The sequence below is a fragment of the Cheilinus undulatus genome, linkage group 5, assembly GCF_018320785.1.
Source record: "Cheilinus undulatus linkage group 5, ASM1832078v1, whole genome shotgun sequence".
Lineage (NCBI taxonomy): Eukaryota > Metazoa > Chordata > Actinopteri > Labriformes > Labridae > Cheilinus > Cheilinus undulatus.
In genome coordinates, this window is record NC_054869.1 from 36,304,145 (window position 1) to 36,328,995 (window position 24,851).

Here is a 24,851-nt window from a genome sequence, read left to right on the forward strand (position 1 = left end):
ACTTTCTATTTGACATCAGTATCTGAAGCAGTAGTGCTTATCAGCGTTGATTTTTATAAAGAAAAAATACATATTGTTTTTGAAGTGCCTACACAACTTCATAATTAGTATTACAGTAAAATCCAGTTTATAAGATGCACTTTTAATGAGTATTTTTTCATCTGAAAGCAGACAGCATCCATACAGGTGTGACCAATATACCTGCATAAAATGCAGAGTAATTCACCATCATGGCAGCAGGTGCTGTCACCCATCTAGAGCTGTGGTTTTTCCATATGAAGATCTCCAATGATATTAACAGAGAAAGCTAATATTTATTTTTCAGTTGATGTGATTTAATTTCACCCACATAAAAGATAATGATTAAAGGGAAGGAATAAAACATAAAGTGTGAAACACGTAATCATGTGATTTCCTCTTCAGTCCCAATTGTTATCAAAGTAGTAACACAACACATTTGCAACAATCTGTGTTAAAGATCTACTTGAAATGTCTCCAAGATCAACCAGGACATCATGATCTACAGGCTGGTGGTCAGTGTCCCTAATCAGCTTTGCCCCTCTTCTCAGGCCCAGGGCAGGTCAGGCTCAAAGGGAGTCAAGACATGTAAGATGTGGCATGTATAATAATATAATCATAATTGTACTTTACCCTATATTTCTGAGCTTTTTATTTACAGATATTGATACCAATATTTAGATATGCTTTTCGGACAAAAAATGTCAGTCCTTTGAACACACTTTAAGGTTTGAGGATGATCAAAGAAATAAACTTTAGTCCTTAAAAGTTTAAAGGATTAAGATGAAAAGACCTCAAATGACATAGGTTTGTTGATCCAGCCCAAAGCTTCACTGATTTATTAGTGTATATGGACAAAATTTACAGTTGATCTATGCTGATATTCACAACCAAAATATCGGATCTAAATATCAGCAATACTGATGTTTGCTTTTTAAGCTAATATCTGCCGATACAATATCAGGCCCATAATATCGAGCATCCCCAATCAAAAGAGCTAAAGTCATGTTCGTGGATGCTTGGCTAATAGAAAACAAATGCATTGTTCTTGACCAGTTGCTGAAGGCCCAAGGGGCCAAGCACGCAAAGAAGGCTATGTGAGGGAAGTAAAGTGACCCGGTCCCAGCCCATAAAATGGAAAGCACCAGGTCAGGACCAGATTGAGCCCAGAGTTAATCTTATCCAAGGTAGCACTGTCTATCAGCTCAACTAACCAGCCGAGGAAATCACGTAAGGCAGACTTGATAAGCAATAGTGCATGGAAGATGTAGAGAAGTTGTAGAGTCATGATGGCTTTTACCTTTAAAAAGTGGGTTACTAAGTAAAAAGCTGGGAAACACTTCTCTTGTCTGTTAGCAGACTAATGCTCTTCAAAAAGCTCAGTACATTCAATTCATATTAATGTCTGTGCGTCTGCTCCTCATCCTCACTGTTCTGACTATCATTATCAGTATATAGATCACTTCTGTAATACATGCTACTGTGTAAGGCTCATTGAGGTCTCATCTGATTGATTTCTGCCATTAAAACAATACAGAGTAGTAGTGTAAAACTAATAATACAACAGCCAACACATTAAAAATGTTGTGTATATATAATGCTCTAGTTAATAAACACAACGAAGAGAACAGGCTCAGGCAGAATCAGGTAGCATTAATGATGGTACAGATCGTACTAAAAGAGTGATACAGATGGACAGAAACTTCACATTGTGAACTTTTCTGATCACAGTGGTATTCATCACTCTTTTTCTCTATGTTAGACCCCCTAAAATAGACTGCATCTTGTTTACAGATGTGACTCAAATTCAGTTTTAAAGTACATTTATTCATAAAGAAAATAATAATAAAATAAATAAATAATAATAAATTTGCACATTTTATCACAAGAGAATTGAAATAAAGAATCCTAATTTTTGAAAAACTAAAAAAAGTCACCACTTAATATTCCCAGTATTTATATGTATTGTGTCACAACGTGAGTTGAGTGTAGTGTTGCGTCTCCAGTGTGTACATATAAGCAGCATACATGTGTACTTTTCTGTTTCTTTAGTTTCTGTTCCTGTCTGTTGAAACACAAGTTGATAGAGGGACGCCCTGCTGATGTCACTTCCTCTAATGACTTGTGGTTTCTCAACTGCAGCTCTAAACTTAACAGCACTTTGCCTGAACACTGAAAACTGCAGCCAACACATTTTAGGGGTTCAAACAGTCAGGCTGCACATATATAATTATTTTGACTGACTGTTAACATCACTTCCACTTTTCAAAATGCTGATTGTTCTTTGCAGATGTACTGCAGGTCTTAGTTTCTAGGAATGTAATGGTGAGTTTAAAGAGGATGTATGCTCTGTGTTGTGGCTCAGTTTCAACAAAGAGCATTCGGCGTCAGTAGGTGCACACTGTTGGTTCCTATATCCGGAGTGCGCCATTTTGTTTGCTTCCTCTTTATGGTGCAGTTTTCAGTCGGGTAAGTCTCATATATCAATTCAAACATACAGACACAGCCGTCTTTTAGTAGCTTAGGAGTACATTGTTAGATTTCCTTTTATATATTTGCAATACGAGAGAGATGTGACTGTTAGTTGTAGCATTGCGTGTGTCATGATGTGTGTCAGCACTCATGTTTGCCAATGCATACTGAGCTGAATTGTGATGCTGGTGGAAACATACTTGTATTTTTAATGAATGAAAGTTACAAAAATAAAGGAACCAACAATATCAAGTACTAAACTGTAAGTGGACTTTAAAACAGGTCGTCTTACCAAGAAAATATCACATTTAATTTGTTTTTTATTGCGTTTTTCTGCACAAAATTTTGTCATTTATACTTTCCGGTGCTTTGATTTAAATTCCCAAAATAGTTACAAAGGAATCCCATGTATTATCACCAGTGGATAAGCTGATAGACAGTCTATCTGTTGATTTGGCAAGGAGACAGAGTTCCTCGCCAGCTCCTCTCATGACTCCATAGAGCAGCCGGTGCTGATCAGAGGCATGCATAGATTTGCATTCATTTGTGTTTGTTAGCCTCCATACTAAACAAGAAGAAAGAGGCCATGCAGCAATGAATGTCTGAACTTTGATGCACATATGGAGAACACTGCAACTGTGTAGAAACTGTTGAATTAATGCCTCCTGCTCAGAAAAGACCTGTGATTTCAAGACCATAATGATGCACTTGTTTCGTCAGTGTTGTCTGTCCTTATTGTGTTGCATGCTTACCCATGAGGTGCATTTTGCTCATGAGTTCTCAGCAGCAGAGAAAAATATCCCTCAGGCCAGATTGATGTGCAAAAACATGTCTGAAGGCAAATGGAATTTGCTCTGCTGTTAAGAGCAGCAGTGACTCACCTTGCTGCAGCAGTTATCTCTACCTCTGTGTGTGCATATTATCTTTTTGTGCAACATTGGCTTATTTTAGCTCTGTAGTTGAGTATTCTTTTGCTCTTAACTTCTGTGCATGCTATCTCTCTTACATTCAGCCCTTTACTATTTGTTTGTTTCTTATGTGGGAGTGTGCACGATTGGCAGCTTAAATCATGTTTTTGTACTGGGTTTGAGTGTATTCCCGCTATGCCATTTTCTCTCATGTTTTAACATGAAAACAGTAGGGCTGTCGTCAACCAAAGAAAAACTTGGTTGAACAAAATTGGACCCAGGCACCAACCAATCAATTGGTCGTTCAGGTAAAAAAAACAAACAAACAAAAAAAAAACAATAAAATAAATAAATACATTTTAAAAATCCCCTCGTTGGGGACCAGTTTAATCAATACAGGTTCCTTACTGCACCTGCTTGGTACTCTAAATGATCCTTAAATGAACATAACAAGCCTTTGGGGGCATTAATACATTTTTTAAGGCTCATAATGTCGTACTAAAAGAATAATTTATTGAGAGATGATCAGCGTGCACCTGCCTTTGATCTCTGTGATCCCAGCACAATAACTCTTTAAACTCATACAGCCTACAAAATAACCTCAAATCATTGTTTTTTATTCATTCACATTGGTAACTATTAACAGGGTCACTTGATCCAGCCCACGTAGTGTCATTTATGAGCATGAAGCAGACAGCAGCAGCGTTTATTTATGTAGGTGAGAGGGAAAAAGTTTGCTCGTTTGAGGGGCCATCAGAGTAACTCTGTGACTCTTGAGTGGTCCTCAGAGTAAATCTGTGACTGTTGAGTGGTCATCAGAGTGACTCTGTGACTGCTGAGTGCTGAGTGGTCATCAGAGTGTCTCTTAGAGGGACTGAGAAGCAAATGTTTGTAACCACGGAGGAAATTAGTGAAAGCAGCAGTTCAAGATGTTGTACCCCCTCTGTCTGCTAAACTGGATGGGGAAAAGTTTTTGACTAAAGTGTCAAACACCACCCAGCACTACATGCCAAAGCAAACACCCAAAAGCAGAGGGATATTAAGTTAGCGAAAAAGTTACTTAATGAAACATCCTTGTCTTATATTAACAAATGTACTACAATTGAAAAAGCCATACTTAGTTTTTGCATAATGTCTCCAACATAAAAGCAGATATAGACTTTTTGTTATTTGTTTATTTTGTACTGGATTCTACTTATGTAGTGAACACTAATAGTTAACATTGTGAAAACTGAGATTGTTCCAGGACTTTAATCATGCTGTCCACATCCATAATTGTTGCATCCTGACTGCCCAGTGGGAATTCTCAAATTGGCTTTGGTAGTTAGGTATGCCAGAGCATTAAATTGATTGAACCGATAATAATTGGCTACTAATATCTGTTCATCCCAGTTAATTTTCTGATGGCAACAGGGCTGATATAAACCGATGTATTGCTGAATCTCTAGGATACAGTGTCCTTTTTAAAAAATGTATTAACAATATATGGGTTGGATTTTGTGACCATTTTTTTGCCTCGATCAGCTACAGCCCACTAACTGTAATCAGTTTGGAGGTCTGCCCACTCTCCACAGAAACACCTTCTCCATGCTGGTTCCTCTTTTACAACCACAACCAGCCGGGCACCACAAAGAGACGTGTTTAATCTCATCAGTTGTGTTTTTATCCCCTCTGTATGGTCTTTCTAATGTTTAAAAGCATGTCTGTTCTTCCTCTTTAAGTGCTATAGGGAGTTTTCACTGTGCATCCTGATTATTTGAACAATATGTACTGATTCAAAGACCCACATGAGAATTTCAGCCCATTTGCACTGTACATAAAAGTGATTACAGCTTTGCCTTTTATCTGCTGAAGCTCTGGAGTGCAGGCTGATAGAGTTTCTGGCTAAAAATAGATTCAAAGACAAAAAATGCTGGCTGTCTGAAACAGGGCAGTTTGTTCCAGTTTCTATTTGTGTTTGTGCTCCAATCTCTGGTTACTTGTCAGGTATGAGCTATTACAAAATACTCATGACTCAACATGTTTTGTTTCCACCTCCTTTTTTGTCTTTTGTTCTTTCTCAGTATTTTTCTGCACTGTGTGGACTGTACAAACTAATCATAAATCTCAAGACATTCACACATTTGCACTCCATGTAGCAGCTTGCTTTTACAGTATATACTCCATGTTTACTTTATTACTCTTACCCTAAGCCTCATTAATAATGAGGGAAATGACTTGGAAATACAAATTGTTTAGTATTAATTCCCTTGAGATTATCTTATAAATTATTAACCCCATGATGATAAGATCCCTATTAAGGGTGGGACCAAATATCAGTATGGTTATATATAGTATGCTGCCATCCAGACTCATATGATGCAATCATTGAATTGTTCGTTAACTCACGTTGGCTGTTTTTTGTTTTACTTTTCTGCTCTCTCATGCTTTCCTTCATCTCCTTCTGATACAAAAACGTACATGCACAGAGGAAAGTTTTCTGGGTGAGCGGAGGAGTGTGCTGTCTGCTATGAAAGGCATTAAGAGACAGCAGGAGAAGTGAAAAACTTAAAAACTTAAGCTTAAAACTTCCATGTAATGTATACTCCATGGTCATGTTATCATCAGTATTATACATCTCACATGGCAAAACTAGCAATACATCAGTCTGCTTGATACTCCTGATTTGGAGATACTCAAATCGTGAAAATTAGAGCCGATTCCTATACTGACGTTGCATTCTGATGTTGTTGTTTTTGGCCAGGTATCGTATCGTATTGTATCATACCGTGTTTTACTGTGTTGTGTTTTAACTTGTTGTTTTCACCCCTAATCGCTTTATTAACATAATATATTTGGTAATATATGTCCTAATTCCTTCTCTCTTCTTTACCTTTTAATTCCTACAGCCTCCGTCATATGAAGCGGTGGAGCCCTTGGACCTGGAGGAATTCCTTACATCACAGTTAAGAAGTGGAGAGTCGATCCTGATGCAGGAACTCGGAGACTTCCCGGATGATGACCTGAAGGTGGAGCAGGTGGAGAAGGAGTGCCGCACTGTAAAACACTCAGTTCCTGAAGAGGGGTGGGTTCGAGCACACCAAATAAACACACAGTGGCATGCTGACATATGCAAACTGTTTGAAAATGTATTAGATGAGATGGTCCATAAAACATGTAGAACTGTGAAAAATTTCCACAGATGTTTTCTTCTTCATTCAAAGTCAAATAGCCTTGTGCATTTAACAACTGAAACCTTATACTAGAACATTTTTTCTTAGGTTTTATACCTTGTCATTTTTAAATTGAGATTAGCTCCAAAAGGCACTTAATTGTATGATAAGGAGTTGTTCTCCCTATGCATGGTTGGGCTTTCTCTGAGGCCTTGTCCACACAGAGACAAAAATGATATATATCTGTTTCGTTTTGAAAACAGCCACAAACTTCCTCCTAGTTGTTCTCCGTGGTGGATTTAAGAATATCTGGTGTATGCTGTTCTTGGTGGTGGTAAAGGAGCATCAGATTTTGCTGTAAAAGCCATAATAAGCTCAATAGCTTCTGCAGCACGAATACAACCCTGTAATCTGCCATTGTTGTTTTGGTTCGACATGCTTCCAAGAAAGATGCGGTTGGCTGTCCACACGGAAACAAAACGGTTAGCGTTTACAGATTTGTTCACTCTGGGACCCGGTTTGAAAAAGCAGTGTTTACATCCTCCCAAAACGCTGTTTCCGTGTGGATGAAACGCCGATACGACAAAAAACTTTTGCATTTACTCCTGAATTCATCTCCGTGTGGACAGGGCCTGAGATTCTCTTGTTTCCTCCCACAGTCCAAACACATGCTAATTAACTTGTGACTCTAAATTGCCCATAGCTGTGAGTATGAATATGAATGTTTGTATGTCTGTATATGTCAGCCTTGCGATTAACTGGCTACCAGCCCAGGGTATACCCCAATCTCATCTGGTTGGCTGTAGCCTCCTGCATGGTAAATTTAGTATTATAGATCCATCCATCAATTATCTTTACTGCCTGGTGGGCATTGCGGGAGGCTGTAGCCAGTCCCAGTCATTGGGCAGGGGCAGGGCTCACCCTGGAGTTGTAGCCAGTCATCACTGATGTATAGAGACAAATAAACACTCACCAGTTAACCTATCAAGCATGTCTTTGAACTGTGGGAACAAGTCAGAGTGCCCAGAGAGAACATGCAAACTCCACAGAGAAAGGCCCTCTCTGATTGGGACTTTAACGAGGATCCTTCTTGATGTCAGCAGCAGAGCTAACCACTGCATCTCCATGCAGCCAAAAATATGTATAAAGTACCAAAGAGATGTCTTTGGTCTAATTTTTGGAACATGCTGTTTTATTTGATCTCTTTATTTGCAGAGAAAGCTGCAGTGAACATAGCACAGGATGTTTGTAATGCCTTCACTGTCATCATTGTAATATTTTTCTATCAGCTCATGTTGCCTACGTTTATTCAAAGCATTCCCTCATCTTGCACCTTGTCCATGAATTGTAAATAAGATAGAAGAGGAATGTAAAGTTGTCAGTTGTGTGGCTTCATGAGAATGTGTGTACATATTTTGTTATCTTACTCGTCCCTCTCTTTGTAGACCGGAGCCAGATTCACATGTGAGCGACTGTGTGAAGAGTTACACCCAGCCATGGCTCGTGGTGACCAGGAGGTAAAACCTCTCAGAAACACAACAATTAACAAGTAAAATACTATAGGCTCTCAAAGAATGGAGGGTGGAAATCAAAGAGATTAAATGATAAAAGTGGAGGTGAGGAAACGTTGTGATAAATAGAGCTAAAATGCATTAAATTGAAAATTTGAGTCCTAATAAACCAGTGATTTGAAAAATTTGTGGCCAGTTTGATGAAAATGATTGTGATTTGATTAAAATAGAGCCAAATTTAATCTTTTTAATTGTCTCTCATTCATCATTCACAGCACAAACATTTGTAGCCAGTTTGATGAAAATTATTGTGATTTGATTAAAATAGAGCCAAATTTAATCTTTTTAATTGTCTCTCATTCATCATTCACAGCACAAACATTTGTAGGATGTAACAAATTATTGTTGTATTTTTTTTGCTTTAAATCAGTAGTACCCAACCGTTTTTCCTTGAGGCCCCCCCTACTTATATCTAAGAAAACTTGAGCCCCCCCAGGACTGACACAAAAAAAAGAGTGATACTTTGTGGCCAAAATTAATATACTTTAATTTTTCTTTTTGTGTAAATCCAAACAAAGTAGCCCTAAACACAAATTATATTACCCCAAAACCTTTGTATGAACTATTTATAAGAGCTATACCATGATTTCTGTTAATATGTGCAAATCTAGTTTTAACAACCTCAAGGCAGACAGAGCCTCGCGATCCCCCTGAGATCTCTGGCGCCCCCCTAAGGGGGTCCCCGACCCCAGGTTGGGAACCAAAGCTTTAAATGACAATCTTCAACAAAAATTACATGTTGTGAACAAAAAATGTGCGTTGAAAGTTACAGTAAATGGTTATCTAATTACTGGACTATTTTTTTATAACCTTTTTTCCCAAAAAGTCTGGGCACTGTGTAAATGTAAACAAAAACAGAATGCAATGATTTGCAAATCTCCTCAATCCATTTTATTCACAATAGAACATAACATATCAGATGTTGACAATTAGACATTTACCATTTTTTGAAAAGCATAAGCTCATTATGAATTTGATTGCAGCAACACATCTCATAAAAGTAGGGATGCAGCAACAATATCCTGGAAAAGTAAGTGGTACTAATGAAAAGCAGTTAAAGGCCTTGCATATTCCAGCAAAACTACTATACAGCTTCACCACACACTGCATTCATCACAACGCATGGCTTTGCAGTAGAAGAGTCCAGGTGCTGGACTGGTATGCCTGCATCCAGACCTTTCACCAATAGAAAACATTTGGACATCATAAAATAAAAAAAAGTCTGACAAATACGACCCAGGACTGTTGAGCAGCTGTAAATCTACATTAGACAAAAAGAGGACAATATTTCTCTCCAAAGACTCCAGCAACTGCTCTCTGTTTACAGACTGTTGTTTAAAGGGGATAATAGACATGGCTCTGTCCCTACTTTTTGGGATGCACTGCTGCCATCAAATTCAAAATGAGCTCATATTTTTGATGAAATGAAAAAATGTATCTGCTTCAACATCTGATATGTTGTTCATGCTCTATTGTGAATGAAATATGAGTTTATGAGATTTGAAAATCACTGCATTCTGTTTTTATTTACATTTTATACAGCACTCCAACTTTTGGGGGATTTGGATTGTATTTCAAGTCACACATTTTCACCATATTTTAATTTACACACATTTTTATTGCTTAATATTTCAATGTGTAAGCATGCTTACTATTTCAAATCACATGCATCTTAATCACTGTTGTCTTTTTTTGGTACTTCCACCCTTGAGGCCCCTTCTTCTTGAATGATAAATGAATAATTTTCCTCTGCGAATAATGAATAATGCATTAAAGACAATTAAAATGATCAAAGTCCCTGTTTTCACCCAATCTTAAATCTTAAATTTCATCAAATTAACCTCAAGTTGATCAAGTTGAGTTTTGGACCCCCTGCTATAGCTGATGTGTAAGCGGTTTGGTGCCACACATATATCCTGTTAGATACCTTCAAAAATAAAACTGAATTAATATTTAGAGCCTGAGAATGGAAACTTTCATCTTATGTAAGGTCTACATTTGCTTGATGACACAGAGACAGAGTAATAGTGCCCTCTCTAGTAGTTGATGTGTCACACTTTGCAGCAAGGTGTTAGAAGTTTCATTTCTGTGGCTTAGAAAACAAGAGTCCAAAGAGAGCCAGATAAACATTAAACACTTAGCACTCCTGTCTGATTCACTGTAGTTGTCACTCTGTCTCTCCCCTAAGCACACACACCCATCCAACAAACACTGAGACTGGGATTAGGTTGTGTAATGCTTCTGTTTTTGCTGTTATCTAGATTGGTTACAAGTGCAGAGGTGTATCAGTAGTAACCATGCATGTTGTTATTGGTGTGTCTATGTGTGAAGGTGCCAGGGGGATGGCTGGAGTGCTTATTCAGAGCGAGCCGGCCTCCACAAACTTCTCCGTAAGCAGACGTTTGAGTCGGACATCCAGCCTGAAGACCCACAGAAGCCGGTAAAAAATACAACAAACAGTGTATTTATAGTGTCGATCACACAAAGATATCTTCTGAGGTTTAACCAGAAAGGAGTTGAGATACATCAGCCAGCACATGTTCAATACAAGACAAATATGTTAATATTCTTATTTAAAATGGAATCTTTTTAATCCAGGAGGTTGCTTGATGTTCTTACACACAGGTTTTACCCAACCTGTGTCTCAGTCAACAATCTGTTATTCAGTGAAGGAGAAGTCCAATAACTATACAGCCTTGTTGACACATGAACTACTATTAGCTTCTTTTCCACCCTCAGTTTAGTGCTAAAACATCCTGAAACTTTGTTTTAGTTTTTCGGTTGCTTGGTAACATTCTGTTAAGTTGTGAACAATGAAAGGAAACAATCAAAATTCTGATTGTAAAGCAATACCATGTGAAAGGGGGTAATGTGGAGCCCTATGTGGGAGACTCTTCTTAATCCCAATCCCACCCACTCCCGCTGGATTTCTGACCAATCCACTCCAGCCCACACCCACAATAGGTGTGTCCAATCCTACCCGTATCTCACACAGACAGCATGTTTATTTCAGTCTCTAGCTGTTTCTCAAAGCCAAGGAAGGATCCTCAAACTGCTGTTTTTGAAGGATACTACGTCATCGACTGCCGTCGGAGGATTGTTCCAATCTCAAAGACCCTCGAAATTTTTCCAAGGACTGAGTCCTTCAAACAGAGAATTTCCAAGGATGCAAATGTTCAGGAATGATCCACAGTCCAATGCACAATGTTTTCCTTCTCTTGAAAAATAAATAAATAGCATAGTATCGGAAGGAAGCCAGGTCCTAATGCGCTCAATACACTTTTAAATGCCCTGTTTCCAGTGTGAATATGTTATCATTATATCATCATTAAAGTAAAGCTGGACGGGTAAAAGTAGAGCCATATGATATTATTGTATTGTATTTTATGATTATATTAATAATCAATATAATTTAACAATCATATCATTATATATGTTATGATTATACGATCATATGTTAGCTTAGATGGTGCCGGGTAAAACTTGTGAAAGTTGTTATTAGTACCCCTCCTATTTTGATTTCTGTCGCTGCCGTGTATATGGCATGACCCTTCCTATGACGTAAACATGCACACCTGCTAGCCTGTTCCAAATGTGTGTTCAAAAGTTGCCAGGGAGGACTCGCCCTTGGCCTCGCCTCCAATGGTCCTGACTCGGGAGGATCCTTACCTCAGAGGAAGGATCCTAGACTTTGAGAAACAGCTACAGTTTCCTCCCTGATTGATAAACTCTAAGAAAACAACTGTAACACTCACTTCCTCGACATGCATAACGGTGCCACTCATGGATAAAAGAGCAGCGGGGAGCTTCAGACTCATTTAAGCACTATTTACCGGCTATTTACACATGAGAGCAGTATGGAGATCCATACTGAGTGAGTGCAAGGCTATGGTAGGGATTCTTTAATGGTCAGCACAGCAGCATTTTGTTATTCCTTGCACTCTTTAGACAATGGCTCTAGTAACTTAACTCAGCCTGATTTGGATAGAAATAAACCTGAATATTAGCCTCTTTAATTCTCATTTTCTCTGTGTTTCCTCAGGAAGATATTATAGTTAAAATCATGCCTTTTATTGGTTTATGCCTGCATGCCTCAGCCCTTTAAATTCATTACGGATTCCTGCTTCACTACCCTACTAACACTCTTTTGCGCCAAGTTCCCATCCTTTCTCACTCCTAGCTCTTTTGTCTCATAGTGGTCCAATCCCCAGCTCTCAGCTTCAGGCAGCCACAACCAATCCAAGACTCAATACTGCACCACTCACCCAGCACCCAGTCAGTCTCACCACCCCCCCTCTTGTCACCCCATCCATGCCAACCCTGGTTAATCAGCCAAACCAAAAGACTCTTATTATTGCTACCGGCTTCCCATGATCAACATGCCAGAAAGAGAGTGACAGAGAGAGGAAGAACAGCACTATTGTGCTTCGGTGTGTGATGGGTCTCTTCTGTCCTCCAATCTGGTTTAGTTATAGCTCTGGGATCGTAGTGTGATTGTCCCTCTGAGTCTCAACAGGGCGATGCTTCACCCGGGCAGAGGCTCGGTCAGTCCTCGCCTGTGGTTGGAGAGCTGGGACGTGAGATTGATGCATGATGGGAATGAAACAGACAAGAAGAGAGGGGTAGTAGCAGTGATTGTTAAAGCAGGAGGGAGCCTGGGAGCAGTGAGGTTGTGCCCTGCCCTGTAGCTGAGTCTGAGTAATTTCACATGGTGCCAGTACCAGCCTGAGAATTCTTACTGATTGGAAGAGCAGGATACAGTCATGATTTGAATACAGCTTAAAGGCAATTTATCTCTAAGCACAGGTTATAGTTGTTTCTTGTTTCAGATATTAAAATGCTCTTCTGACCTACATCGGTCAGAAAAGCACAGAAATCTATCTATCTTCAGTCTCAAGATTTTTTCTTTCTGTCTGTTTCTTAAGGTCAGAGCTGAACTGGGGAAAAGGCATTTAAAATTGCTACTTACTTTGTTTGGGAGCAAATTTCAAAAGGACCTGAAGCTGGTCTTGTTGGATGATTTAAAGAGGATGTTGAATAACTTGGAGGCAGACGCATCTGAATGTAGATGCTCTGCCTTATATTTTTACGATTGTAGTCTTATTTTGACAAATATTGAATTATTTCATTAGCTCATGTTTCTTAGTGTATTATTATGTCTGTATGTGTTGTAACTTTTTTGTGCTACTTTCAAAAGTATATACACAGTATATACTTTTTAAAGTATACTCCAGGCAACTTCTGCTTAAGTCACTGCCACACTTAGGGTACCTGAGTTGAAAAAGTTGAATTTTTGCTTTGGAAAATTTAAACTAGGATTTAAGGGTGTTTCAGCTGTGTGCTTTTAATTAGTCTGTCTGACACCTACCCTGCAGCAGCAATTTAAGGCATTAAAAAATACTACAAGTCAATAGCCGATGTTGATGCTGATGGTCTCATTTGCTTTTAGAGGCCAGAAAGAAGCATTAATATTATTAACAGTCTGTTTCAAATCCAGATGAAAAAACTTTGGACACAGGCTTTGAAAATGCTGAAAATGACTAAAGCAATATTTTTCTGGATTTGTGAACTAATATTACCACATATTATTCCAACAATCAAGTCCCAGGATATCCTAGATCATTTTGTAGGTTGTCTATCAGAGATGCATGGAAAACACAGGATGATTTATCACTCAAAGGATGAGAAAGTTTGCAAAGCAAAGTTGCAATTTAACAATGAAGAAAACCTAATATGATTAGGGACAGCATAGCTGCGTTTCCACCAGGTGGTCCAGTTTTATTGAGTACAGTTTAGCTTGGCAAACCCCCAAACAGTTTGCCTTTTTTACAGACAATGCAATAGCACCAAAAAAGTAGGACAGAACAGCTCAGTTATTTGTGAACCTTTCCGACTTATGATGATGGAAACGCAAATAAAGGTGTACCTTACCAAAGTGAACTGGACCTCTAAGAGTACCAATAGAGTATGGTATTGTATGGTTTAATACAGTGTGGTACAGTACAATACACTACCTCCTTGGACTTTTACGGCATAGTACAGTGCGGTATGGTATGTTATAGTATGTTAAGGTATGGCATGCATGGTATGTAAAATGCACTTTGTTGTCCCTTGAAGATATTGAACTTGGACTCCACATGCATGCATTAAGTTTCCTCTACAGCTGAACCAATAGATAATGACAAAAACAGGTTAAATGTAAACAGAGAAGCACATACCGCTGTATACCACAAACATACTGCGTATTGCACCATACTTGTGTTGCACAAACAGCACAACACAACAGTCCCACAACCTTTATGATGTCTTCACATCTTCACACTACATCTCTGATTAATAATTTGATTTAACAACAAAAAAACAGAGTGACAGATGCAAGACCATGTAAAAGTAGGTCATCGACAGTAATACTGCTGCCCTTTCTTCAAAACGCAGTATGAATATCCTGTATTTTCAATTTAAACATCATACAAAATAAATAAGTGTTTACAAGGACACTTTTTGAGCATTTTTCTCCTCCTCGATCTTACCCCTGGGCATCTATTAATATTGACAAATCACACTGATTTATTTGCTTTGAAAGGCTCTAAGCTCACACATCTGTCTGGTGCTCATTCTGTCAAACAGACCAGTACTTTGGCTGGCAGGGTAGTGGATGTCAAAAATATTCTCAGGGCTGTTGTGTCTCTGGGTCAACCCTCTCTGCTGCTCATTTTAGTCTGGCAAGCTTGCAGCCTGCTGGGAGATCTCTGGTTACAGAGGTTGTTAAGCTAATGCACAGTGAATTAATATCAGTAGATTCGAGCATCGCCTGTCATCCTGATGTACGTCATAATCCAATGGTCTGATTCTCCAAATTCTTTTTAACCTCCATTACAATGAAAATACTGCACGAAAACTTGATTTTTACTATAAAGTACATAAAGATGGATACAATTTGACATTCTTGGAATACAGTGAAGCTGGATTATATGTTGAACAAGCCTCGATCAGAAGAAAACACAAACAGAGACAGTCATTGTCTCTGGGCCACAACAGAAGCTGTCTAGACGGCCTAAATGCCTCTGAGCTGTTTGTTATGTCTGCTGACAAAAGAACCATGAAGGCTACAATTACAATACAGTGGGAGCTGTTTATGGTTAATAAAATGCTGCAGAATTATTAGGTTGATAATTTGTTGTTAAAATGGTTTACCATTGAACCTACTGTGCAATACTCGCAATACTCTGCATGTGCAGTATCTCTGTTGTTCAATACTGGGCTGTTGTTATATATTTGCTCCAATTTTTCTATGCTCTGTGCTTCAAACATAACCTGTTCATTTAATTATGTGCATTTTGTTGCATGTGTTGCCTTCTTCATGTTTTTTTGTTATTTTATTAATATTTTTACCTATATTCCTGTTTCCCGCTTTACTATAAGAGCAACAATAATGGCCAAATTTCACCCTGTGGATAAATGAAGTATTTCTGATTTAAAAATGTGTAAAAGTTGACTGAGATTTGATCAAACACTGAAAAGACCTGGGTGATGTACAGTATAGCCACTGGAACACACTGAGGAGTTGCTGATGTTTAGAGTGTCATTTTTCAACTTAAAAAAAAAGATTCAGGCAATATTGCTAAATGGATGCAGAGCAGGCTATGGTCAAATGGTCAATACTCTGCACCTGATGTTTTGATCTCTCTCTTAATGATAAACGTGAAATGGGCTGTGATGGATCCTCACTGCTTTCTTGCTCAATCTCTCAATCTCTCAATCTCTCTCATCTCTGTCTTCACCTGTCCTCATCATTACCCTCTCTTCCTGTTCCTTGCCTCAGGTCAAGTCTCCAACTCTTGCGGGCCTGACTGATGACTCCGGCCGCACGTTGACCTCCTCGGATTTTAACTTGAGGTGTTTGACCCCAGACCAGAGGGTGGAAGGGCTGATGGCCTTCAGCAGCCCCGAGGAGCTGGACCGCTTCAATCATGAGGCACGGCAGGGGAACAGACACCCGGAGCTGTTTGCTCTTTGCCCACCAGCAGACGAGGTAGGATAGAGAGAGAGCTGGAGCTTCAATATTCAGATGTACCAGTGCATGTATGAATATGAGACCCATGTCAATGTTCCTTAAACATCTTAAAAGAGGGATTATTAAAACAAAACATATCACAATGTGACTTCTTTCTGAAAAACTTAAATGAACACTTATTGCTTTACAAAAGCAACATTTTTAGCAAAAATAATGAAACATACCCAAGTTTCAGATAAGGATTCACTTCTACCAAAATACCTTGGATTTTTTGGTGTTGGTCAGACAAAACAACAACTAGAGACACAACTCTGAGCTCTTTCTAACCGTGCTGGACATTTTTCACATAGTTCTAAGGAAGTCATCAGCTGCTCTGTTGGGCCCCTTGCTGCATTTTAAGTGTTGTGCCTCTTTATAAGTCTGTAACTACCCAAACGTAGAGCTTGTGCAATATAACAATGCTGTTTTTAATAGGAGGACTGTTGTCAGCCATGTTTTTTACCACTCTTGTAAACTGAAGAAGTTTCAATGTTCATTTATCCCTTAGTTTGTAAAACTCTTAAATAGCAGTTAAGGCAGGATTTGAACAGGATTATGATTTCTCCTTGCGTTTTGCACCGCAACTGTGATAACCTAACATGCTTTCTTAGAATATTCTAAAATTATTTATTAATGCTCAAGGTTTTGGGTCAAAATCAAAATCAAACATACATTGTATGAAAAAAGTAATTGGCCTCACTTGTTAATAACTGAATTCAGGTGTTTCAATCAGACTTGTTGCCACCGGTGTATAAAATCAATCACCTAGCCATGCAGTCTCTATTTGTGAACATTTGTAATACAAAATGTGTCGTTCTGGAGAGCTCAGTGACTTCAAGTGTGGCACTGTGATTTGCAATAAGACAGTCCGTGAAATTTCATCCATGCTAGATATTCCACAGTCAACTGTAAGTGATATTTTGAGAAAGTGGAAGCATTTAGGAACAACAGCAACTCAGCCATGAAGCAGAAGACCATAAAAAAAAATTAAAAAGTGGGGTCAACAACTGATGAGGTGCATGGTGCGTTTAAGTCTCCAGCACTCCTGATTTCATAGCTGAAGAGTTCAGAACTTTCACTGGCATTATTGTAAGAACAAATACTGTGCGGCAGGAGCTTCATGAAATGGGTTTCCATGGCAAAGCAACTGCATGCAAGCCTCACATCACCAAGTCCAGTGCCAACATCAGATGGAGTGGTGAAAAGCACACCAACTTTGGACTGTGGAGCAGTGGAAACATGTTCTGTGGAGTGATGAAAAAAGCTTCTCTGTATGGCAGATGATGGGAGAACGTTACCTGCTGGACTGCGCTGTGCCTACTGTGAAGTTTGGTGGAGGAGGGATAATGGTATGGGGCTGTTTTTCAGGGTTGGAGTCAGCCCCTTATCTCCAGTGAAGAGCAATCTTAAAGTTTCTGCATACCAAGACATTTTGGATGATGCTATGCTTCCAACTTTGTGGCAACAGTTTCGGAAAGGATCTTTTATTTTCCAACATGACTGTGCCCCAGTGCAAAAAGCAAGGACTATAAAGATATGGTTTAAAGAGTTCAGTGTGGGAAAACTTGACTGGGCCGCACAGAGCCCTGACCTCAACCCCCTATAGCATCTTTGGGATGAACTGGAGAGGAGATTGTGAGCCAGGCCTTCTTGTTTAACATTGGTGCCTGACCTCATAAATGCTCCACAGAATTAATTGGCACAAATTCTCAAAGAAACACCCCAAAATCTTGTGGAAAGCCTTCAAAGAGGAGCAGAGGCTGTTATAGCTGTTATAGGGTGGGTGGCTCCATATTAAAGTACATGTTTTGGAATTCAGTTTCATTACAGTCCCTTTTGGTGTAATGGTCAGGCGGCTGAATACTTCTCTCCATATAGCGTTCATATAAAAATCAATCATAAAAAAATATTGTTCCTTAATAAAGGCAGTGTTTCCCCTACCATTATATTAGGGGGGCGCCCCCCTTGAAGGTTGAGTTAATTTTATTTTATTGTATTTTCTACATAGCCCCAGATCCCCACAGAAGTCATTTAAGAATACATTTCCTATAGAGCAGGGTTTACCTGGTCCCTTTAATAAACAAACTAAATAGCCCTATGTTATTCATCTAGAATGCATGCAATTTCTGAGTCCCGGTTTTCTGTTTGGTCCATCTGACTCTATGACCAGAGTTGAGCAAGCTCACTGACCAGAGAGCCCCGCCTCCTCCTCTCCGTGTCAGAGCTGCGGTCACATGTGTGAGGGGATGCTTTGACTCAGTATCATGAGAGAGAGGGTGTTCTAATGCAACTGACTTATCCTCTAAAGTTGTGAATGAATCAATGTACTGCTTGTTTTACGTCCGAGATAATTAAATGAATGAATTCCGTCGCGAGACTGCAGCAATTGTGCGTAATTTATTGAATTCTCTGAACAAGTCTGACACTTGTAATAAGGGAAAATACTGCAATCCCCTGTATATCACGCTGCAGACTGACAAACCCGCAGGAATCGTGGTTAAAATCAGTGACAGTTGGGCTCATGTCCACACCAGCTCCCTCTTGATCTTCAGACACAGCAAGCAGAGATATGCATAGCCCCTCACAGGTGTGAGGGGATCAGCTTGGCTCCTATACAGACTGAGCGGCCCATCCGCGGGTCACCTGACCATCATTTTATTATTTTTTCAAATTCATTCATCAATCAACTGGTGGACGATCCTTTTGTCTTTTTATTCCTCATGTGCATGTTTCTCATAGCGCCTGATGCTATTGGCAATATTTATGATCATTATTTATGCTCTTAAATAAACCTGATCCATGTGCGGATTATGACAGAAACTCTTCAACCTTTTTAAACTAGGAGTGTTGACAAAAGATCACACAGGCATAGAGACATCAGGAGGCAACGGAGATATGCAATTTGTGTGGATAATAATAGTGAAGAGACAGAAAATGAGTATATAAAGTCAGTGGAGGACAAACAAGTTTCATCATAAAGCACATTTACCAAAACACATCATCTTACCTATTATAAATGTTATATGTTACAATAAACTGGTTCTTAAATAATCATTGGTTATTTATTTGTTAAATCTTTCAGATGTCAGACTCATTCTCATGTGGAGAGGCCTTTTAGACAGCATAGGTCAACTTTAGACTTGATATTGGTCTGATACAGTCCTAAAGTTACTTCTGATGTGGCAGGCTGATAGATAGATAGATAGATAGATAGATAGATTCAAAGATTCAAAGATTCAAAGATACAAAGATACAAAGATAAGATTAACAAACAACAGCAATACCAATTCACCTTACAAGACATTTTCAGTCAAAGCACAATAAAAACTAACACTGTTATGCTAAAACAAACATCATGGATCAAATCAAGCTCTGCTTAAATGCATCAAAGACATCCGCTCTAAAACAGTAAACATCCTTCCAAAGTTAAAGTGAGAAGTGCCATAGCTGCAGGTACAAAAGTGCTCCTGTAGCTTTTTTGCGTTTCCCACAGGGAGCAACAAACCGACAGCCAGAGCAAAGAGGCTGAAACTCAGAATTTAAAGGATTTCTGATTCAACTGTAGTGCTGCTGCTTTAAGAGGGAAAATAACCTGTCTGTCTTGTTTAAATGGTTTTCCTCTGTATCTATTTTTAATCTTTATTTCCCATCCTGTGTTTTCAGTTTCTTACTTTGGCCTAAATCTCTTTTTAAAGCTTCTGTTTCTCCATTTCTTTCTATTTTTCTGCCATTGTCTTCCAGGAAGATGCAGTGGAGATTCGGCCAATCCCTGACTGCCCAAAAGAACACACTGGAGACCGCATCCTGGTCCGATGCCAGGCCATCAAGTATGTCATACATTTTCATAAAACTGTGGGAGGGAGGAGGCGTTGAACAGTTTAACAGCTGCTTTCTGTTTCTCTTAAAAGTTTGACAAGGAACCAACAGTTAGCCGTGTTAAAGGGCAACCGTTCAAATCACCCCTCGTTCATGACAATGACCTTTTGTTTAGCATTTAACATACAGGACGTCTTTTTATGTCACATTTAATCATGACTTAAAAGATTGAGTTGATATTTCGAAAGGGGTTTTTTGAATTCATGTGGACAGTGAAATGTGGAAGAGAGGGGGAGTGCTGTGCAGTGGTTGTTGTTCTCCAGAAATTCACCGTCCCTCCCTCTCTCTGTGGGATTAAGCCTCTACGTCTCCTTCTCTCTTTCTTCTGGCTGTAATGCACACACACACACACAAAGGGACACGTTCTTTCACTCTTGATCTCTCTTGTCCATCTTTTTCAACCCATCAAACTACGAAGTGTTTTAGTTGAACTCATTTCTGAGCTTGCAGTGGTTTGGCAACTTCACCCTTTGTCCTTTAACTCTCAGTTCAAACATGTCATCACTTACTGTAGAACATTTCCTTGCTTCCCGTTACAACACTGATCTACAAGAATAAAAATAGGGGGGGAAAAGTAAAAAGGATCAGCAAAGGAAAGAGAAACGATTCTGGTTTCTGGTATTTGTATTTTTTGCATTATTGAATTGTTTCTTTCTTTTCTTTCCAGGTTTGAGATTGATATTGAACCCATTTTCGCCACAATGGCCTTGTATGACCTGAAAGAGAAGAAAAAGGTAAGAGAATCAGCCTCAAAGTCATGCTTATGTGTTCTATTGATGGCATAATGGCTTCATTTCATCACGTTTCTCATACATTCCTGTCATTGTTTATCTTGACTCTTACCGTACAGGGTAAAGACAAAGTGACAACTTAGAATACAGTAGCTTAGCACTAGTTGTCAGTTTGGTCATGTGTTTTTTTGTTGTGGAGACTGTCAGGGTCTTTCAGTTCATGTTTGGTTCACTTACAACCACAGGTCTTGTTTATTTCATGTCTTTGAAACTTGTCACTTTGCTACATATCCCAGTTACATCCATATGATGTTTGTTTGTTAACCTTTAATTCTAGCATATAAAAAACAAAATCACAAATAAATTGCAGTAATAAGGATAATTTTAAAGGGATCAAACAAACTAGATTTGTACATTTTGTGAATATTTGAAAGTATACATTAATGTTCCAATGCAAAGCACTCTGGGTAGTGATATCAAATGATTGCTTTGTCTTTCTCCCCATACTTTATTTACATGAGCGTTATACATTAAGCCTTGTAATATTAACCTGGCTGTCGTGTCAGCAGATCAAACAGCACAGATAATCAAACTGTCTTCACATACAGTTGTGTGCGGCGTACAGAACAGGTTATGTGGTGAGATTGATCACGGATAACACACAAGAGCATACAACCAGCTGTATATTAGAGAACTTGTTAAATAAAAGCTCTGGCTGGAGCTGAATAACCTGGAAGGCCAGATAAACTATTTAACATTTTCATTGCATGGGACATGTTTTATAGCCATCTGGGCACACCACAGAGAGTGTTTGGGAAAGGCAGAATCTTTGGAAAAAATCTGATTGGACGAACATCATGTCTGTCACATTATTACGCATATGATGGTGCAGGCAGAAGCTATCATTGTAAACTATCAGTGGAGCCAGTTAGTAAATTAAACTCATGCTGAAGCTGGTTGGAACTAGAGATGTTCCAATACCAACTTTTCCTCCCTTGATACTGATTCCAGTACCAAAGCGCTGGGTATCAGCCGATACAAACTACCACTCCGATACCATTGTAAACTTTCTGGACTGACTGTGCTGTGGAAAACTGGCACATTAAATTAGCCCTATGCAGTAGAACATGGCTCAATGAATTGAATCATAATGTACAGCCTCACTGTAGCACTTAAAGTTGTTTTCCTTCTGATTATTGTGAGTTTAACTGCTTAATATTAAAATAACAGAGGGCCACATCACAGGTTCTCTAGCTCTCTCTCCATTATGTGCTAATGAAGCTTTCTCCATAATGAGCTCTATTTTTACTTATGCACGGTTTGACAAAGCTGTAAACCAACAGCCTGTCATTAATTTACAGCCCCTCACAAAGCATTCTGGGAAAACAATATGACTGTTAGCATTCAAGCTAGCAGCAATAAATGATCAAAAATTGATCCAATAAAGGATACAATTCAATCTCAGCTCTACCTGTGTGGATCTAATCTTTAAAGTCCTCAAAAAGTCAACCAAGTTCCAGTCTCACAGGAAAAGCTTCTGTAAGGGATACATAGGCATGGATAGCATCAATGGAAAGATGCACCTTCTAGCTTCAAGAAGAAAAAGGTAAGGGGCTAGGATTTATGGCTCAAAAGTTATGTAACTTCTAATAACCTGTGTCACTTCTTGTGGGTAAGACGAAACCAGTATCGGATGTTCGCAGATACCAATACCCGCATTTCCAACAGTAACAGATGTATTTTCAATAAAAAGAAAAGCTTTCAGTGATTTTCTTTGCTCTTCTTTTACTAAAAAAGATCTTGTCCAGCAATGTCAATTGTGCTGACTACAAAATTAGGATTAGACTTTAAGTTCAGAAGCTTTTTCCATGAGATGGACAAGACTAAAACTAGCTAAGTTTGATCTTTGATGACAAACAAAGCTCAGATGAAAAGTAAGTTCTCATCAGGGAAGCTAGAACAAGACTGAAATGCAATTTAGTTTTCATCTGACATTCAGAATGTCTGATATTTCTACACTGTGGGTCAAAACACAACTGTACCTCTTTTGCCTCTCGGGGTAGAAAGCAGGGTTCGAAGGTTTGCAGGGTGCAAAGAACATACAAGTATGTTCTGGCACCAGATTTAGGCAGAGAATAAATATTTTGACAAAAAGTTTTGACTTAAATGTAGTGAGTTTTTATTGACTTAAACTGTACAAAAATGTTTTTTTTCTCAGTTTCTGTTTATTAAAACTAGATTTAAACTATAAAGGGTAGAAATAAATGAAATGTGACTAAAACTAATCAGCATTTTACCTTTCAGACTAAGACTAAAACTTAAATTAAAAACAGCTGTCAAAATTAACACTGTTGTCTACTGAAGTTGAAACCTGCCACAATAGCTACATTACAGCTAATCACCGGTCGTCGTTGTTTACCAGCTTGCGGTACACCTAAATCCCCCCCCCCATCCCCCCCCACTGCCTGGTTGTCCTCAAATGGTGCTGATTGGTCAGGTTATTCTCAGACCGGACAAATGTTTGAGAAAACTTTGCAAGATTGATCAGCCCAATGACCCACATGGAATCTAGCCAATTAAGGTTGTAAAGTTATAAAGTTGAAGGCAGAATTCTGATTTTTCTAAACCATCATAGTTTACTGACTCTAATCTGTCAACACTGCAAAAAGCTGATGGTTTTGTTGTTTTTTGATTATCCCTGTTTTCTCAACTGTTCTGCAGGGAGCAGGCTACGTTGAAAGTCTGCTTGCAGTAGGGAGGACAGATTTTCTGTATTGCTCCTTCACATACCGCAACTGATGCAGTGAAGCTCCTTGCTGAAGGAGCTGCTCACTGATGTTACAATACCAGGGGGGATAAAGGGGGTGAAATGTATTCTCTATCAGAGATCATAGCTCCACCATCATTCTCCCGTCTCCTTTCACTTCAAAGAATCTAGAGGGCAGCCCAGAACGGAGCTGCCCTTCTTCATTAGTCTGTTCAGACTGTTGATGTCAGCAGTAGTGATAACAGTGTACATATCTGCATACTGGGGTACAATATTATTAGCATGATATCAGTTTTGGCAGATTTTTGCTTCAAAGGCTAATTATCAGTGTTGGCTGGGGATGCACATGCATACCTTTAGGTTTTGAAATACAGGAGGGGTTTTTTGGGGGGGGCTAGGTGCCAAGAGATGTGCCGAGATGCAACACTTTTCCAGCTGTGTGTGAGCCACACAGGTGTAGGTTTAGCTTTGGTCTTCAAGTTTAGTGAGGACAAAGAAATTCAGGGCTTAACATTTACTTCTTTGCTCACCAGCCACTGTGGCAACTAGTTTTCCAAAGTTACTAGCCACTCTGAATTTTCAATAGCCACATTTTTTTTTGTTGGAAATAACATTGTACCGTATGTGATTAAGGTTTACTATGGCATGATCAAATTTCCTTAAACTAGATCTGCAACTTTAACTTATTTTTTCTCATCCACAAGAGAGAAAACACAAGAAATGACTAAGAAAGTTTGTGGTCTAATATCAAGTGGACTCAAATTGGACACTTTGCATTTGTTTTCAGGGAAAACTTTCCCCCTTTATGCACAAAAGAGCCTCATTGCAATAAGAATCTACCACTAAAACAGTATTCACAAAGTCTATTGCTAACAGCCAGTTCCTGTTAGAATAGAGCCCAGGATAGACACAGATGAAATGGGCTCATTTGGCTGGTTGGCAAGTGTTCTTTAGTGGGGATGTAAATTTCTTTGAGAGGGGGGTCTGCCCTGCCCTGCCCCCCCCCGAAAATGTTTAAGGTTTAAAACGTTATCTAATGTGTTCAGGTATATTTTTATGCACTGATTTGTCATTAAATTGACTTGATTTTCCCTTCCACATGAATTTTAACACTTGTATCATCATTTGCAGTCAAATAATGCTGCTGCAAAATTCGCAGAAATTGTCCCTTTTACTTTTGATTATCCAGATTTTAACATATTTGGGGGATTAACTTTAATTTTTTTTTCCCTTTAAATTCAAGACGTTCAAATTAAGTTTTTGGCAAAGCTGGAGATGTTTGGTGTTGTAGTTGTGTTGTTCA

General features: G+C 38.9%; 1 protein-coding gene across 2 annotated transcripts in view; it reads left to right on the forward strand.

The window, feature by feature from the left end:
* Positions 1–24,851, forward strand: part of dock8 (dedicator of cytokinesis 8) — a 113,129-nt gene that overhangs the window by 24,595 nt on the left and 63,683 nt on the right. The window contains exons 1-7 of one of the 2 annotated variants that reach the window (XM_041786842.1): positions 2,217–2,487; positions 6,287–6,462; positions 7,996–8,067; positions 10,453–10,561; positions 15,944–16,153; positions 19,916–20,001; positions 20,718–20,784. In XM_041786842.1, the coding sequence (XP_041642776.1) occupies positions 6,368–6,462; positions 7,996–8,067; positions 10,453–10,561; positions 15,944–16,153; positions 19,916–20,001; positions 20,718–20,784 (639 nt within the window). In that variant the 5' untranslated portion in view covers positions 2,217–2,487; positions 6,287–6,367. Of the gene's footprint in view, positions 1–2,216; positions 2,488–6,286; positions 6,463–7,995; positions 8,068–10,452; positions 10,562–15,943; positions 16,154–19,915; positions 20,002–20,717; positions 20,785–24,851 lie in introns of those variants that run through there. The other variant, XM_041786841.1, reaches the window with a different exon arrangement.